Genomic DNA, 16,900 nt, shown 5'->3' with positions numbered 1-16,900 from the left:
CCTAGTCAGAGGCAGCATGCTTCTGAAAACCAGTTGCCGGAAGCCTCAGGAGGGGAGAGTGTTCTTGCACTCGGGTCCTGCTTGCGGGCTTCCCCCAGGCACCTGGTTGGCCACTGTGAGAACAGGATGGTGGACTAGATGGGCCACTGGCCTGATCCAGCAGGCTCTTCTTATGTTCTTATGTTCTTAAAGTAGTTGTTTCTTATTTTAAAGCTTAAAGTTTCTGTCTGACTAATTTGCAGGGAAGGTGTAATCTTTAGCAAAGATGCAAACACACAAAAGCTCACTCAGTGTCTTCATTCCCAATTTCGCCACTCTGCGATAATGAGAGTACCTAACCATCAGACATATGGAATGTGTCCAAGCTATGTACATCTATGTGGGACATTTTGCAATTATTATCCCAGAGCCTCACTTACGGCCCAGTAGAGTCAGGAGCAGTTCCTCTAGGGCAGACTTTCCCAACCTGTATTCCTCCAGGGGCTGCCGGACTCTTAACTCCCATTAATCCCAGCCAACGTGGCTAATGGTTAGGGGCCGATGGGAATTATAGTCCAGCAACATCTGGAGGTCACCAGGTTGGGGAGGGCTTCTCTAGGAGATCAGGTCTGAAGCAACCACAGGAAGAAAGTGCATGAAGTACATGAAAGGTTGTCACATAGAGGAGGGCCGGGATTTTTTCTCAGTCGTCCCAGAGTGCAGGACACCGAATAATGGGCTCAAGTTGCAGGAAGCCAGATTTTGACTGGACATCAGGAAAAACTTCCTAACTGTTAGAACCATACGACAATGGAACCAATGACCTAGAGAGGCAGTGGGTTCTCTGACCCTGGAGGCCTTCAAGAGGATGCTTTGATTTGGATTCCTGCATTGAGCAGGGGGTTGGACTTGATGGCCTTATAGGCCCCTTCCAACTCTACTATTCTATGATTCTAAGAATGTGAGGTGGCATAAACGCACACCCTCTTAGCAGCCTAAGAATGGTTTCAGCATAGGAGCCTGAGACACTCTTGGAACAAAAAAACAATGTTTTAAAGAAAGTGGCAATAAGATGGGAAGGAAAACTGCATCCTCGTGCCATCCTTGTTCCTCACCAGCAAGATATCCAGAAGTTCCTTCCTGGAAGTTAACTCGAAGTTCTGGAAGTTGTGGGTCTCATGGATAGCTTGGCAGATATCTGTGGTGCTCTGAACAAGGGCCAGCTTGAGATTTGCATCCTGCATTGCCAAAAGAACAGTGTGGTGTAGCGGTTAGGGTGTTGGATTAGCATTGGGGAAACCCGGTTTCAGATCCCATTCAGTCATGAAGCTCACTTGGTGATCATGGGCCGGTCTCCCCCTAATATCCCTAAGCAAGTTCTTGTGTGGGGATGGGGGAGAAATTTAACTCAGTTGAAACTGGACATTTGCAAACCTAAACACAACCGTCCTTTGAAAGTCACACTTCTCTCAATTTTGCAATGCAGTTCTCCAGCCAAGGGAGTATGTGCAAAAATGCACACATTAGGCTAAAAGCGTGCATGAAAATGCATATATTTGTGAAAATAACACAAAAAGATGTAATAATTTCACGTTAGGAAAAATTGCTTTGCAAATATGTGTGTATTAGACAAAAAATTGCATACAAACTTGTGTATATTTGGAGACACCCTAAAATGCTGATGATTTTTTATTTATTTATTTATTTAGACTATTTCTATACCACTTAATATAAAATAATATCTCTAAGCGGTGTACAGAAAAAACCCACAAGAAGTATTGTAAAGAGTACACAATAAAGCCATAATACAAATAACTCTTACTTACTACAAATTATTAACAAGTAAATATGCCAATACAGCAAATTCCATCACACTTCCCCACTTATCCCCTGCCCCGCTCTGTTCCAGCAACTTGGAAGAGAGTCCTGTTGTGAACCGTGGCTTTATGAAGATTTACCTTTTTTAAAAGGAACGTGATGTGGAAAAGTGGAGAACAACCTACAACTGGAAAAATGAAAAACTGAACAAAACCAAACTTGGCAGATTCATCCATCCCTATTTGTGCAATGATACAATTCTGGGTGGTGGGGGTGACCCACATATGCTGCCTTCAGCTCTTTACAGTTGGGGCAGGCAGACCTCAGGCCTGCGGGATCCACTTTGTGTTATACTAGAACCCCAAGATCCACCAGCTGGCATGAAACGGGGTGCCTCTAGGCATGCTAGCTGGGGCTGATGGGAGATGTAGCCCATATATATATATGACATATATATATGAGCCAGTGTGGTGTAGTGGTTAAAGTGCGGGACTACAACCTGGGACACCAGGGTTCGAACTCACTGGATGACTTTGGGCCAGTCACTGCCTCTCAGCCACAGAGGAAGGCAATGGTAAACCACCTCTGAATACCACTTACCATGAAAACCCTGTTCATAGGGGCGCCATAAGTCAGGATCAACTTGAAGGCAGTCCATTTCATTTTCAATATGCATAGGAGTTCAGCAAGTCCTAGACAGCCCAAGGCCTGCGTACCTGAAGGAACGTTTCCTCCCATTAATCCCTCCCCATTTGTCCCTCAAGTTAGATGATCAGGGTTTATTTATTTATTTATTAAATGTATTAGTTGCCCATCTGGCTGGTTGTCCAGCCACTCTGGGCGACGTACAAGATAAAAAACAATACATTAAAACGTTAAAATTTAAAACCATAACAGTAAAAACCTAACCCACCCCAAAAGCCTGCCTGAAGAGCCAGGTCTTCAAGGCCCGGCGGAAGCTCATCATAGAAGGGGCATGGCGGAGATCATTTGGGAGAGAGTTGCACAGGGTGGGGGCCACTATTGAAAAAGCCCTCTCTCTAGTCCTCACCAGTCTAGCTGTTTTAACCGGTGGGATCGAGAGAAGGTCTTCTGAGGCTGATGTTGTTGAGCGGCATCCCTGACGATGCTGGAGGCGCTCCTTCAGATAGACTGGGCTAAAACCGTGTAGGGTTTTAAAGGTCAAAACCAACACCTTGAATTGGGCCTGGTAAACAACCGGTAGCCAGTGCAACTCCTTCAGCACTGGAGTGATGTGATCTTGCCGGCGGCTGCCTTTAATCAGACGAGCCGCCGCATTCTGTACCAGTTGCAGCTTCCGGACCATTTTCAAGGGTAACCCCACGTAGAGCGCATTACAGTAGTCTAGGCGAGAGGTGACCAGGGCGTGTACCACTGATGGGAGCAGATGGTTGGGAAGGTAGGGGCGCAGCCTCCGTATCAGATGGAGTTGATACAGCGCTGCCTGGCTCACAGCCGAGACTTGAGCCTCCATGGACAGCTGGGAGTCAAGAATGACCCCAGGCTGCGGACCTGGTCTTTCAGGGGCAATCGTACCCCATTGAGCACCAGGTCCACATCCCCCAGCCTTCCCTTGTCTCCCACAAACAGTACCTCGGTTTTGTCAGGGTTCAGCTTCAGCTTATTCCTTCCCATCTAGCCACTCACCGACTCCAGGCACTTGGACAGGGTTTCTACAGCCAACTTCGGTGAAGATTTAAATGAGAGATAGAGCTGCGTGTCATCTGCATACTGATGACATTGCAGCCCAAATCTCCTGATGATTGCCCCCAGCGGCTTTATATAGATGTTGAACAGCATTGGGGAGAGGATGGAACCCTGTGGCACCCCACAAGTGAGAGGCCAAGGATCCGAGACCTCATCCTCCAATGCCACTCTTTGGTACCTACCGGAGAGGAAGGAATGGAACCACTGCAATACAGTGCCCCCCATGCCTAACCTCTTCAGGCGGTCCAGGAGGATAACGTGGTCAACGGTATCGAAAGCCGCTGAGAGATCAAGGAAGACAAGGAAGGTGCATTCGCCCCTATCCCACGCCCTCCTCATATCATCTACCAAGGCGACCAAGGCTGTTTCAGTCCCATGTCCAGGCCTGAAGCCCGATTGAAATGGATCCAGATAATCCGCTTCCTCCAAGTTGCAGTCATGTATCTGCTTATACTGTGTTTTAGAGCATTTTCACGGCAGATGACGATACACAGAGAAATGGCAACAGGTTCTTGCAGGGGAAGTTGGAGTGGGAACTGTGGGCCCCTTCAGACTGGTGCCTTTTTGCAGGTTTATTCTGCAACATGGCATCAAAGCAATAACAGCGCATTAGTGGTGGCCTTACACTGGATCGTACGTCCACACACCATCCTGCTTTTAAGTTGTTCCGTGATACTTGGCCATTTTTCATATATAGTGAATTCCAGTTGTAACTGGTTTAACTGGTTTGAATATTGACGTGTTGAACTGGTTAAACTTGGTAGTTTAACTGGTTTAACTGAATTTTGCAGTTTAACTGGTTTAACTTGTTAACTTGGTTTAACTGGTGAATAACAGCTGTAACTGTGAATAACTGGGATAATATTCCATCTCCCTCCTGCTGAATGTCCCTGAGAACGATGGCAGAGGCTCATTCCTATGGGGCATCCTGGCCCCCAATTTCAAAGCAGCCAAGATGCTGAGTTGGAGATTAGCTCTGTTTAAAGTTAAAAGGGGGGGATTTCTGGACATCTTAATCAATATCCCCCATATGAAAGTGTTGGGACACAGGAACATAGGAAGGTGTCTTATACCAATCAGACCCCTAGCTCAGTATTGCCTACACTGACTGGCAGCAGCTCTCCAGGGCTTCAGACAGGGAGTCTCTCTCAGCCCTACCTAGATTGAACCTGGGACCTTCTGCATGCAAAGCAGATGCTCTAGCACTATCAGTGAAGGCTTTTTCTCCTTCCCTCCAAATGTGCCACCCCCCAAAAAACACCCGGTTAATTATGACCCTTTACAGTTTCCATAATCAGTTTTAAGGGAACGATAGCTAATAAGAACATCAGAAGAGCTTGGCTGCTGGATCAGACCAGTGGCTCATCTAGTCCAGCATCCTGTTCTCACAGTGGCCAACCAGATGCCTCTTTGGGGAAGCCCACAAGCAGGACCCGAGCGCAAGAGCACCTCTCCCCACATGTGATTCCCAGCAACTGGCATTCAGAGACATATTGCCTCCGACAGTGGAGGTCGAACATAGTTGTCGTGGCTCGTAGCCATCGATAGCATAGATGCTGACATGGCCGCAGTGGGGTAGGAAGCCGTCTGGCGTCTGAAAAGAATAGGTGCAGCAAGAGAATGCTCAACGCCAGATCATTCCCAACTTACCTTGTTTTCAATGCTGACACCCAGCACCTGGACAAATGAAATGCAAAACCCAAGCAGTATTTTTATAAATTGCAAAATACAAACTGACCACAGCAGTGAGCACATTCCATTTATGGAAACTTTCTATCCACCCCTCCACCCCATCCACCTTTAAACATGGTGACCCTCATCTCTCCTTGATCTTCCTTTCTCCAGTCTCAACATACTGAGCTGTTTCAACCATTCCTCACCAGATGGTTTCCAGACTCATGACCATCCAGGTCACACACCCGAGATGTGCTTGAACAGACAAAGCGAACCCTCCCCTGCAATTTAACACGAAGGCTGCTGGCTTCTACATGAATTGATCCTTCTAGGCACACCTCAAAGGCTTCCTACCAAAAGTGTTTTGCAGCAGTATAGGAACATAGGAAGCTGCTGTATACCTTTCAAGTCTTTCTGGTGTTTGGGACCTAAATAATTTAGGGCTTTAAACAACAATGTAAGCACCTTGAATTGGGCCTGGAAATAAACTGGCAACCAGTGCAGCTGTTTCAAAATAGAGGTCATTTGAGCTCTAAATCAGGGCTGGGGAACCTTTGGCCCTCCAGATGTTGCTGGACGACAACTCCCATCAGCCCCAGAGAGCATGGCCAATGACCAGGAATGATGGGAAGTGTAGTTCAGCAACACCTGGAGGGCCACATGTTTCCCACACCTGCTCAAAATGGAACCATCAGCAGCGATCTGGCTGCTGAATCTAGCCCAGTATGATCTACTCCATCAGCGACTCTCCAGGGCCTCAGGCAGTTCCCATCAAAGTGTTGCTTCAAGCCCTGAGAGCAAACTGGGGCACTTCTGCACTCAAAGCCGGCGTTCCACCATTAAGCAACAGTTCCTCTCCTTTAGTTAAGTCTTAAGGTTTCAAAGGCCTGGACAAGAGGAAAGAAATTTCAGAAAGGTCACAAGAGGACTGTTCCTGATTGGCAAAGTCAGTCCCCCAGTGCTGGCTGCATTTTGGAGACCCTTGGCCTTGGTGCCTTCCCTTAACCTGGAAGAGGAGGGACATATACACAGAGAGCTCTCCTAGGCTGCATCTAATCTTCTTGGAAGACATAGGGACATGGGCCCACCTGCTGATATTGGGGCCCTGACAAATGCCCACCCTTGCCACCCTTTGGAACTGGTTCTGCAGCAAAGACCGCCCATCCTTTTAAACTTCTTGCCTGGCAGCTCTTCCGGTAATAGTAGAGGACTCTCTTCATTATGTCGGCCTCCACCCTAGGGAGGAGGAGCTCCTTTGGGGCATGGAGAGCCACTTTGCCGTATGCGAGCATCAACATTTGGTGGACGTGACCCCGTCTGCCTTGCTGGTAGTCCTGAGCAACAGAAAGGGTTATTAGGCACGATCGCTTCTTTTCCATCCCACACTACCTGTTTAACTGGAGCCTAGAATCACCAGCCTCACGTTCACTTTTTACAGAGAATTCAGACAACACCATTGCAAAATTCTTGCTATCCAGCATTTTCAGCATTGTCCTCGTTTAGTTTTGGAGACCTGATCAGCGTCTTATCGTTTTCCCACCTAGCACACAACTGACGCACCAGCCTGCTCAATGTGTTATTAACTCTCAAAGTGTTTTTAATGCTTTTCAGAGATAGTGCCTTTAATTAATAGCTTTTCCCTTATAGCTTCTGTTGCTTTTATTGCTTGCAGAGCAGCGGCTGTACTGACAAAGAGCCCCTTAATTGCTCCGTAATTACTCGTTCCTTGTTATCTTTGTGTGCATGTGCACGCGTGTTCATAATTCATTTCCTGTCTCTTTCGAAAATCTCATGCTTTTATTTTAAGATTATTTGCGGAGCTTCACTCGTCTGGATTGGGGAGGGGTGAAGCAGAGATGGTGTCAGGTCTGCATAAGTCCTTGCAGGAGTCTCCAACAACAATAAACCAGGTCAGACTGGAGGGCACACCTCTCTTTTCGGCTTGCAGAGATGAAGTAGACATGCCAAATGGTAGGCATGGACTTGATGAGGAATTAGAAAGAGGAAAGCTGAGAGGAGCAGCAGAATGAACAGAAGGAGAGGAATTGTTGGGATGAATTCCATCCTGCTTGGAGAGTGAGCAGTCTAATGGAGCATCCAAAGAAAGGTCAGAGGAGAAAAGGGATTTGGAGGGGTGAACCATCAAACTTACAAATAATAAAAGGAACGCTAAAAAGTGCTAGAGACAAACCTGTAACAAGAGATTGGTGGAACATAAGGCATGGACAAGCTCAGGGACGGAATCTAGTGATGAAAAGTGCATCTGAGCTCCTCTACCAGAAATGGCCCCATCCCTTATACTCTGCAGTGAGGGTATATCGGCACTAGGGATGGGATATTTTGGCCGGTGCCGGTTCAAAAACATTCTGTCAACCTAACAGGCTGGTATCGATTCGACTTCATTCTCTGTCCGCTAGCGGCGGCTTTTACTGATTCGTTTTCCCCCCTCAGAAAAAACATTGATATTCATATTGATATTTTTAAAGGAAATATATTTTGAAAAGAAATGTTGATAAATGAAAGGAAATATTGATAAATTGAAGAAAATAACAATAACATATCAATATTCTATACACTGATATTTTTAAAATCCAGTGTACGACAACAGCGAATCAGCGAATTAATGGAAAATTCGGTACCAAATCCGAATTGGGTGGAATTCTAGAACATCCCAAATTGGCAATGTGAGGGTGCTGAGGTGGTAGGTGGTGGATAAACACAGGGTGAATATAAGAGCAATGTATCTGAGAAGAGAAGCTAGCCCTTAAATCCGCTATGCATAATATAGAAGAGGTGGCTCTGCTCCATTACCTTGTAGCGGCTGACGATAGAGGATATTTTAATTTTCAGACCCATCCCTGCTCCAAATGCATGCAATGTGGCCAAGGTTAGATCTAAATGTCCCATGGCAGAAAAAGAAAGGATCTTGATGACTTTCTGTAAAGTGGAATGAAAACAACAACAAAAGGACCAGTCAGTAAGTTTTGTCAGGCCCCAGGGGTTTCTGTTTTTATGCTTAATTTTAATTGATTTCATCCAGTGTATGCTTTTTGTAATTTTTATGTACGCTGCTTAGAAACTTCAGCAATCAAGCAGTATATAAATAACAAAGTGTGACCAGAGCTTGGAAAAGTTACTTTTTTGAACTACAACTCCCATCAGCCCCAGCCAGCATGGCCACTGGATTGGGCTGATGGGAGTTGTAGTTCAAAAAAGTAACTTTTCCAAGCTCTAAATACAATAATATACATACAAATCCCAGAGACAAACACTGTCTGGGCTGTGGTCAGTGCCAAAAGTTCACAGTCCAGGTTAGCCTTCACGCAACCCCGTTAGGCTACTTTCTCCAATCTGGTGCCCTCCAGATGTTTTGGACTGCAATTCCCATGATCCCCAGTCAGTGTTATGGAAATATGTATACATATGCAGAGATCCTCAGTGGTCTGAGCTGCGTGTGTGTCAGGGTGTATATTTACCTAAGTAGCAGGCTTTTACTCTGCATTGAGATCACTGAGACTTAGTAAAATTAAAAAAGCTACTTTATTTATAGAAATACATAGTAGATAAGAAAGGCATGCCTAGTTTAACTAACTAAGTTGGAGGTGCAATGCCCATACGTGGGTCTTGCCCTCATCGCTCAGGAGAGAGAACAAAGACAGAGATGTCTCCTCTCTCCTTGGACAGTCAAAGAAGAAGACAAAGGAAGGAGGGGCAGGTCAGCTGCCCTGAGCATATCAGTCTACAATGGAAGGAAGTTAGGCAGAGAACGGCACAGGTAAAGGTAGGCGAGACTAGCCAGCTGGAGGACCCTCTCTCCATCTCCCTTCTGGAACATGAACAAAAGAACAAAACAGGAGTTGCTCTTGCCCCACTTCCAACAGGCTGCACACAGCCATTTTGAACCACAAGCTCAGGCCAGCATGGCCATGTAAAGCCACGTAAGCACTGGGGAGGAGAACCTGCATGACCAATATCACCAACTGGCCGGGGTGCCTCCCCCTCATCAACATGCCCCTAATGATATTGTATTTTTCCATGGATTCTCATTGTGAGATGTTTCGGGAGCCATTCTTGGGTGAAAAGCTAGGCATCTAACAAATAAATAAAAAAGCTAGAAACTATCCAGAAAGTGCAGAAGTGGAAGGATGGTCCTACCAGCAGCTCACCTCTCTCTCCAGCGCTTCCATATAATTAGCATTTTCGACCAAGTGTTGCATCCGGCGTTGAACAAAGATTGGATCTACACAACATGTCAGTGAAACTCCCAGAGATTTATAGAGGAAATTCTGAAAGAGAAGAATAAGGAAAGGATAGGCAAGCTGTTGATATGGCAGCTCATGGAAGGCACATCAGTACAGGGAGGACTACCCAGGGTGTGGCAGGTGTGAAAAAAGGCAAATTCCATGCTAGGGATCATTTGGAAAGGTATTGAAAATTGTTGTTATGTGCCTTCAAGTCGATCATGACTTATGGCGACCCTATGAATCAGCGACCTCCAATAGCATCTGTTGTGAACCACCCTGTTCAGGTCTCGTAAGTTCAGGTCTGTGGCTTCCTTTATGGAATCAATCCATCTCTTGTTTGGCCTTCCTCTTTTTCTACTCCCTTCTGTTTTTCCCAGCATTATTGTCTTTGCTAGTGAATCATGTCTTCCCATGATGTGTAAAAAGTATAATCACAGTTTCATCATTTTAGCTTCTAGCGATAGTTCTGACATTGAACATGTCAAAGATTATCAATACCTCGGCACAGTCATTAACCAAAATGGAGACAATAGTCAAGAAATCAGAAGAAGGCTAGGATTGGGGAGCGCAGCTGTGAGAGAACTAGAACAGGTCCTCAAATGCAAAGATGCATCACTGAACACCAAAGTCAGGATCATTCAGATCATGGTATTCCCGATCTCTATGTATGGATGTGAAAGTTGGACAATGAAAAAAGTGGATAAGAGAAAAATCAACTCATTTGAAAGGTGGTGTTGGAGGAGCACTTTGCGCATACCATGGACTGCGAAAAAGACAAGTAATTGGGTGTTAGAACAAATTAAACCAGAACTGCCACTAGAAGCTAAAATGATGAAACTGAGGTTACCATAGTTTGGATACATATTGAGAAGTCATGATTCACTAGCAAAGACAATAATGCTGGGAAAAACAGCAGGGAGTAGAAAAAGAGGAAGGCCAAACAAGAGATGCATTGATTCCCTAAAGGAACCCACACACCTGAACTTACAAGATCTGAACAGGGTGGTTCATGACAGATGCTGTTGGAGGTCGCTGATTCATAGGGTCGCCATAACTCATAGCTGACTTGAAGGCACATAACAACAGCAACTATTCACTGATGTACGTATTCAATTATCATTTTTAAAAAACATTATTTTGAGAGGGTTAAAAATTGCAGATTAGAGTATGAATGGACTGGAATCAAGGATAAAACGTGTGAAAGTGATACGGTTGAGAGATAAAGAGTCATCCACCCCAAGTCACAACTGTTATCCTCCATATTAAGGGAAGTAACATCTGAATCGGCCCAGAGACAAAGAATGAAGCCGAGCATTGGAAGATTCAGGGCAGACTAAAGTAAGTTCTCCTTCACACCATGTATAGAGTTAGAGTCTGGTGTTTGCTGCCACAAGAGACCGAGATGGCCACCAACTTGGGTGGCTTTAACAGATCATTAAACAAATTCATGGAGGATACATTCATCAATGGCTGCTAGCTCCAACAGCTATGTTCTACCTCCACTGTTGGAGGCAGTATGCTTCTGAAAACCAGTTGCTGACAGTCATAAGGGGGAAAAGTGCTAATGCATTCAGGTCCTGCTGGTGGGTATCCCTTAGGCATCTGGTTGGCCATTGTGAGAGCATCAAGATGCAAGACTAGATAGACCTTTGGCCTGCTCCAGCAGGACTCTGCTTAATCCAGCCCTCAAGCTGTTTGTTAACTCCTGAGCAAATTCGTTAGAAACTATGCGTCTGGAGAGAAACACACCCTTTCAGCGGACTGCTGGGCATAGCTTGCCATCTGACTTTCCAACTCTCTGCTCAGATTCTGGGTCCAAGTGTTGTCATCGATGGTTTCCAGGGTCCTTCTCAGGAACTATAGAGAAAGGAAAAGAAGGAACAAATTATTTTGCCTACAACCATTTTTCTACTTCTTTTCTGGAAAACTGGGTAGCGATTCAAGAAACTGCCAGAAAGTGCCCCGCAAACTGTGGAGTTGTCAGGTGGAAGACACAGGTTAGCAGCTGCAAAATTCCCAAGAGTATCATCAGAGGCTGCACTTTTGAAAATCAAGAATACACTGGCCATTTTCTAGATCAGGAATGGGGAACCTCAGACCTTCTACATTTTGCTGGATTATAAATTCCCATCATCCTCAGGCCATTGGCTACCCTGGCTTGGGCTGATGGTATTTAGGAGCTCAGCAACGTCTGGAGAACATCACATTGGCTACCCGTGGAGCAGACCATATTGAGTTTGATCCAAGAACTTTATGTGTTCTTTAATGGCTGCCAAAGGGATAAGAGGACAGGGTATAGGCCTGCTCTTCTGTTCAACCTGCACTGCCAAAAATGCCCTCACCCCAGTTTGTCCCAGGTGAAAGCTCTGCAATCTCCTACCTGCAGCAGCGTTTGCTCCCATTTCTTTCTCTGGATCTCGGTGCTTTCTGTTGGGGAAGAGACTGTGCCAATTGAGTTAGAACACACATTTTGCCTCCACAAGGCAAAAAAGAGAATTACTAAAGCAAGAGCAAGCCTGTTTCTAATGGGTATATCACAATAGTAAGACAGCAATCTGTTTATTTTCAGAACCTTAGGGTCGCAAGGCTCAGGGCCTGAGAATGATTCTGTATCTTTAAGAGAAGAGAAAATTCAGCCAAGTGCAGGTTTTCTTGCAACACTGTACTGGGAAAAACCACAAGGTGGAATTCTCCCTTCTCAGTGCACAACTTTTAAAGATACAGAAGACCTCTTGGTTGCCAGGCCCTGCCTCCAAGAGGTTTTCTGTATCTTTCAAAGTTGTGCAGGGGGAAGGGAGAATTGCAAGAACACCTGCACTTGGCTGACTTTCTCTGCTCCTAAAGATACAGTCTCAGGCCCTGAACCTGGCAACCCTACTCTTCCCCCCTGCGATTCCCAGCAACTGGGAAGAGGAAACACATTCCCCCAAAAGAGGACAATGATCTGCATAAAATGTGCATATGCTATTTTACATCTATAGGTGCAAATCTAGAAGCAATTGCTATATTTTATATATTTAAATTTATACCCTGCCCATCCTCCCAACAGGAGCCCAGGGCTGGGCTCCTTTTGTATTGTATTTCTATAATTTAAACAGAAATCCGATAAGTTAGGCTGAGTCGGGTTCTGACAGCCATGAACAAAGCAACCCAGGGCTGTTAGGAGGCGGGGCATCAGGCAGGAAGAAGCGGCAGCCACAGCTCTCCATCCTGCCACAGGATCACTGCAGGTGCTGGTTTGCAAATGGCTTTCCTGCCGGAAGCCCCGTGCTGTGAGCTGAGGGAATAATCCTGGGGGCTGCAGGATGCGCATGTGCGGAGGGAGCAATCCTGTACAGAACTGAACCCCTCTCTCGGTCAGGAGGTGAAGGGAGGAAAAGCAACATCTCCTTCCTTGCCTCGCCATATGTGTGATTAGGTTTGTTAAAACCCTAATGCAGCCTTTCCCAACCAGTGTGCCTCCAGATGTTGTTGGACCACAGTTCCCATCTTTCCTGACCGTTGGCAATGCTGGCTGAGGCTGATGGGAGTTGTGGTCTGTGATGTCCTTATATGTTAAAAACTGTAAATATGGTAAGTGCGGGTTTATATAGGGATATATGGTAAGTGAGGGGAGTTGAGAGGAGAGTGATTGGAAAGGAGTTGAAGTGGGAGGCAGTTGGGATTGAGTTGACAGAGTTCTCAGGGAGGTTTGGATTCTATTAGGCTGATATTTGGACAGAATATATATAACTGGAAACATAAGAGTGACACTGTATGAAGCCATACGCTTGTTAAACATTCCTAAAGTAATCTTGTTATTTCCTAGTGTTATCAAATAAATACTTTTATTGGTTTACCAACAGCCTGATCCTCGGCTAATACACAGACCAGAAGGGAGGGCAGGGTAATTACCAAGGCTGAAGGCAAATTGTATCTAAGGGTGGCAGCGGTGAAGGGAGAAATTGTAACAACGTCAAGTATCCAGAGCAACCCAGGATTGCATGCTTTATAGACAAAGATACAAGGGGGTTGTGGACAGCAAGGGCACCCAGGCACAAAGTAACAAGCCATAGGGAGACTAAGGCGAAGTCTCTAGCAGTACTGTTTACAGGGAGTGGCTGGTGGTGCTGCCTAGCAGTGGGATCTTGAGAGATCTGTGCTAGAGCGGAGTGAGAAAAAATAAAAACGACAATCCTGACTGGTGGTGTCCTGAGGTGGTGCCTAGTGAAAGGCGGTAGCCACAAGCAGGTGGGAACCTGACAGGTGGAGCCAAAGGTGGGATCGTCACATGGTCCAACAACATCTGGAGGCACACTGGTTGGGAAAGGCTGCCCTAATGAAACATTAGCCTCACCCCCGAATTTATTCAGGAGTGGCTCTGAGGCAGGACGGGTGGCCCCCAGGTGGCCCCAGGGTACGTTGGCCTGATTCCCTCCCCAAGATTGGAGCTATGGTGAGGAGGGGGGTCTGTGCATGACCCTACAATACATCTCACCATTGTAGGGAAGACTGTGACCAGGGACCTGTGTCTTTACTGTCCAGGTGCTAACTCTTTAAGGAACAACTTCATGGGCCCTGCAGGTCTCTCTTCATAGGATTTGTTACCTTTAAAGCTTTCTTGGACTGGACAGCCCTTGAAATGGAGGACACCTTCAAACAGACAGAGGACTGTCCTCTGTAAAATAGGACACACAACCACCCTACAGCCAGCAGTTGGACTTTACTGCTGGGTAGAAAGAAAAAAGGGATGATTCCATCTATTTGGCTGGGAAGACGCATTTCTCAGGGTCCACTCGACCATGCACGTGTAAGGTTACCTGTCTGTGCAATCGCCTTGCTTTGGAAGGATTCCCAAAGAAACGGGACTTGTTTTGCCCACAGCTTGGTGATGGCTGTGTGGATGTTGCCATGCAGGGCGTGCAAGAGCTGCAAGGCCCAACTCCCTCTCTGGGTAGGATTGGAGGCCAGGACCTGTTGGCAGGAGAGGAAGCACAAGAAAGGGCTCTGGAATAGGGTTGCCAGGTTCCTGGCCTGAGACTGATTCTGTATCTTTAGGAGAAGAGAAAGTCAGCCAAGTGCAGGTGTTCTTGCAACCCTGTAATGGGAAAAACCACAAGGTGGAATTCTCCCCCTGCACAACTTTTAAAGACACAGAAGACCTCTTGGTTGCCAGGCCCAGCCTCCAAGAGGTCTTCTGTACCTTTAAAAGTTGTGCAGGGGGAAGGGAGAATTCCACCTTGTGGTTTTTCCCATTACACTGTTACAAGAACACCTGCACTTGGCTGACTTTCTCTTCTCCTAAAGATACAGGATCAGTCTCAGGCCCTGAACCTGGCAACTCTATTCTGGAACCAGGATCCAAACACTCATCCTTCCATCTGTGACTGCCAACATCTAAAACTCATGAAGGCCACCATTGTCAGCACACTTAGCTCAGTGGTGGAGCATATGATCTGCATGCAGAAGGCCCCAGGCTCAACCCTGGAACATCTGGAGGTTCAGTCCCTGGCACCTCCAGCAAGGACTGGGAAAGACTCCTGTCTGGAACACCAGAGAGCCATTGCCAGTTAGTGTAGTTAGTGCTCAACTAGGTGGGCCAATGATCTGACTCAGAATAAAGCACCTTCCTATGCTTGTATTTTTTTGGGGGGGAGAAGGGCTGTAGCTCAATCGTAGAGCATCTCCAGGTAGGGCTGGGAATGTCCCCTGTTGGAAACCCTGGAGAGCTGCTGCCAGTCAGTGTAGACAATATTGACTTGGTCCAGCTAGGTATAAATCAGATTCCTTTGTACAAGGGAAGGAACCTGTGCCCTCCATATGTTTTGGACTACAGCTCCCTTCATCCCTGACTATTGGTCTTGCTGGCTGTAGCTGATGGCAGCTGAAGAGCACCAGGTTAGTGAAGACTCTGCTCTGTGTCCTCTCTGAAGACCAGGGAACTATTTCTACATGAGTCAGTGTGGTGTAGTGGTTAAAGTGTCGGACTACGACCTGGGAGACCAGAGTTCAAAACCCCACATAGCCATGAAGCTCACTGGGTGACCTTGGGCCAGTCACTGCCTCTCAGCCTCATGAAAACCCTGTTCATAGGGTCGCCGTAAGCCAGAATCGACTTGAAGGCAGCCCATTTCCATTTTCAACTAAGCACAGTCCTGGAAAGGTCCATATGGCTTATTCCGGTGGAGCAGCGAGATTTAATTAATTGTTAATTTAGATAAACAGGAATGTTGTTTCATTGCAAAGTTGGGATCCAGAACCACTTTTGTGGCAGAGATTCTGATGCTTTATTTGTCAAGGATTATCAATACCTCGGCACAGTCATTAACCAAAATGGAGACTAAATCAGAAGAAGGCTAGGACTGGGGGGGGGGGCAGCTGTGAGAGAACTAGAAAAGGTCCTCAAATGCAAAGATGTATCACTGAACACTAAAGTCAGGATCATTCAGACAGTGGTATTTCTGATCTCTGTATGGATGGGAAAGATGGACAGTGAAAAAAGTGGATAAGAGAAAAATCAATTCATTTGAAATGTGGTGTTGGAGGAGAGCTTTGCGCATACCATGGAAAAGACAAATAATTGGGTGTTAGAACAAATTAAACCAGAACTATCACTGGAAGCTAAGATGATGAAACTGAGGTTATCATACTTTGGACACATCATGAGAAGACGTGATTCACTAGAAAAGACAATAATGTTGGGAAAAACAGCAGGGAGTAGAAAAAGAGGAAGGCCAAACAAGAGATGGATGGATTCCATCAAGGAAGCCACAGACCTGAACTTATAAGATCTGAACAGGGTGGTTCACGACAGATGCTCTTGGAGGTCACTGATTCATAGGGTCGCCATGAGTCATAATTGACTTGAAGGCACATAACAACAAGACCCAGTGGAAGGGGATTTAGTGTATTTAAATGTACCTTGAGCACATAGGCTTATTTTTTTTTCAAGGAAGAAAAATGGCTTTTTCTAAGCATTCCTCACCAGAAGCCTTGCCACCAGTCCTTGGGCACTTGGAAGACACACTAGAAAGGAAAGAGGAGTGAGAAGAAAACTCATTACAGCAGTCTTGGAAGGATGGGATGGTTTTCTGCTGTTCATATACCTCCCAAATCTCCCCAATGAGATAGTTTCCAAGAAATGATTGCAGGTGTTCTGAAAGCACTTGGTGAACAGACATACACATTTGACTGCATATGACTTACAAAATAGCTATTTAATAAATTCCTCATTTTACTAATGGTGAAAAATAGAGATAACACGTGATTCTCTCCAAATACCGAGTTAAGCTTAGAAAAATAGAAGCATAGAGCTGGGGGGGACCATATTTCCCAGAGTGGTTTAACAATCAATCCCTCTTCCCAGGGGATTCTGGGAATTGTAGTTCAGGGAGGGAAGCAGGGAGTCTCCTAACAACTCTCACCACCCTTAACAAACTACACTTCCCACAATTCTTTGAGGAAAGCCATGACTGTTT

At 45.9% G+C, this 16,900-nt stretch overlaps 1 protein-coding gene across 1 annotated transcript in view; it reads right to left on the bottom strand.

Annotated features, from left to right (window-relative positions):
* Positions 1-16,900, bottom strand: part of LOC133378047 (maestro heat-like repeat-containing protein family member 2B) — an 82,512-nt gene that overhangs the window by 49,327 nt on the left and 16,285 nt on the right. Inside the window, exons 10-18 of the mRNA XM_061612826.1 lie at positions 16,408-16,448; positions 14,264-14,396; positions 11,824-11,885; positions 11,193-11,300; positions 9,366-9,485; positions 8,011-8,136; positions 6,381-6,533; positions 5,176-5,202; positions 1,095-1,217 (exon numbers count right to left, since the gene is read on the bottom strand). Coding sequence (XP_061468810.1) covers positions 1,095-1,217; positions 5,176-5,202; positions 6,381-6,533; positions 8,011-8,136; positions 9,366-9,485; positions 11,193-11,300; positions 11,824-11,885; positions 14,264-14,396; positions 16,408-16,448 — 893 coding nt within the window. The remainder of the gene's footprint in view (positions 1-1,094; positions 1,218-5,175; positions 5,203-6,380; positions 6,534-8,010; positions 8,137-9,365; positions 9,486-11,192; positions 11,301-11,823; positions 11,886-14,263; positions 14,397-16,407; positions 16,449-16,900) is intronic.

The sequence above is a fragment of the Rhineura floridana genome, chromosome 2 (assembly GCF_030035675.1).
Source record: "Rhineura floridana isolate rRhiFlo1 chromosome 2, rRhiFlo1.hap2, whole genome shotgun sequence".
Taxonomy (NCBI): Eukaryota; Metazoa; Chordata; class Lepidosauria; order Squamata; family Rhineuridae; genus Rhineura; species Rhineura floridana.
The sequence above is the reverse complement of the archived record's forward strand: the minus strand, read 5'-3'. Positions and strand labels throughout refer to the sequence as shown.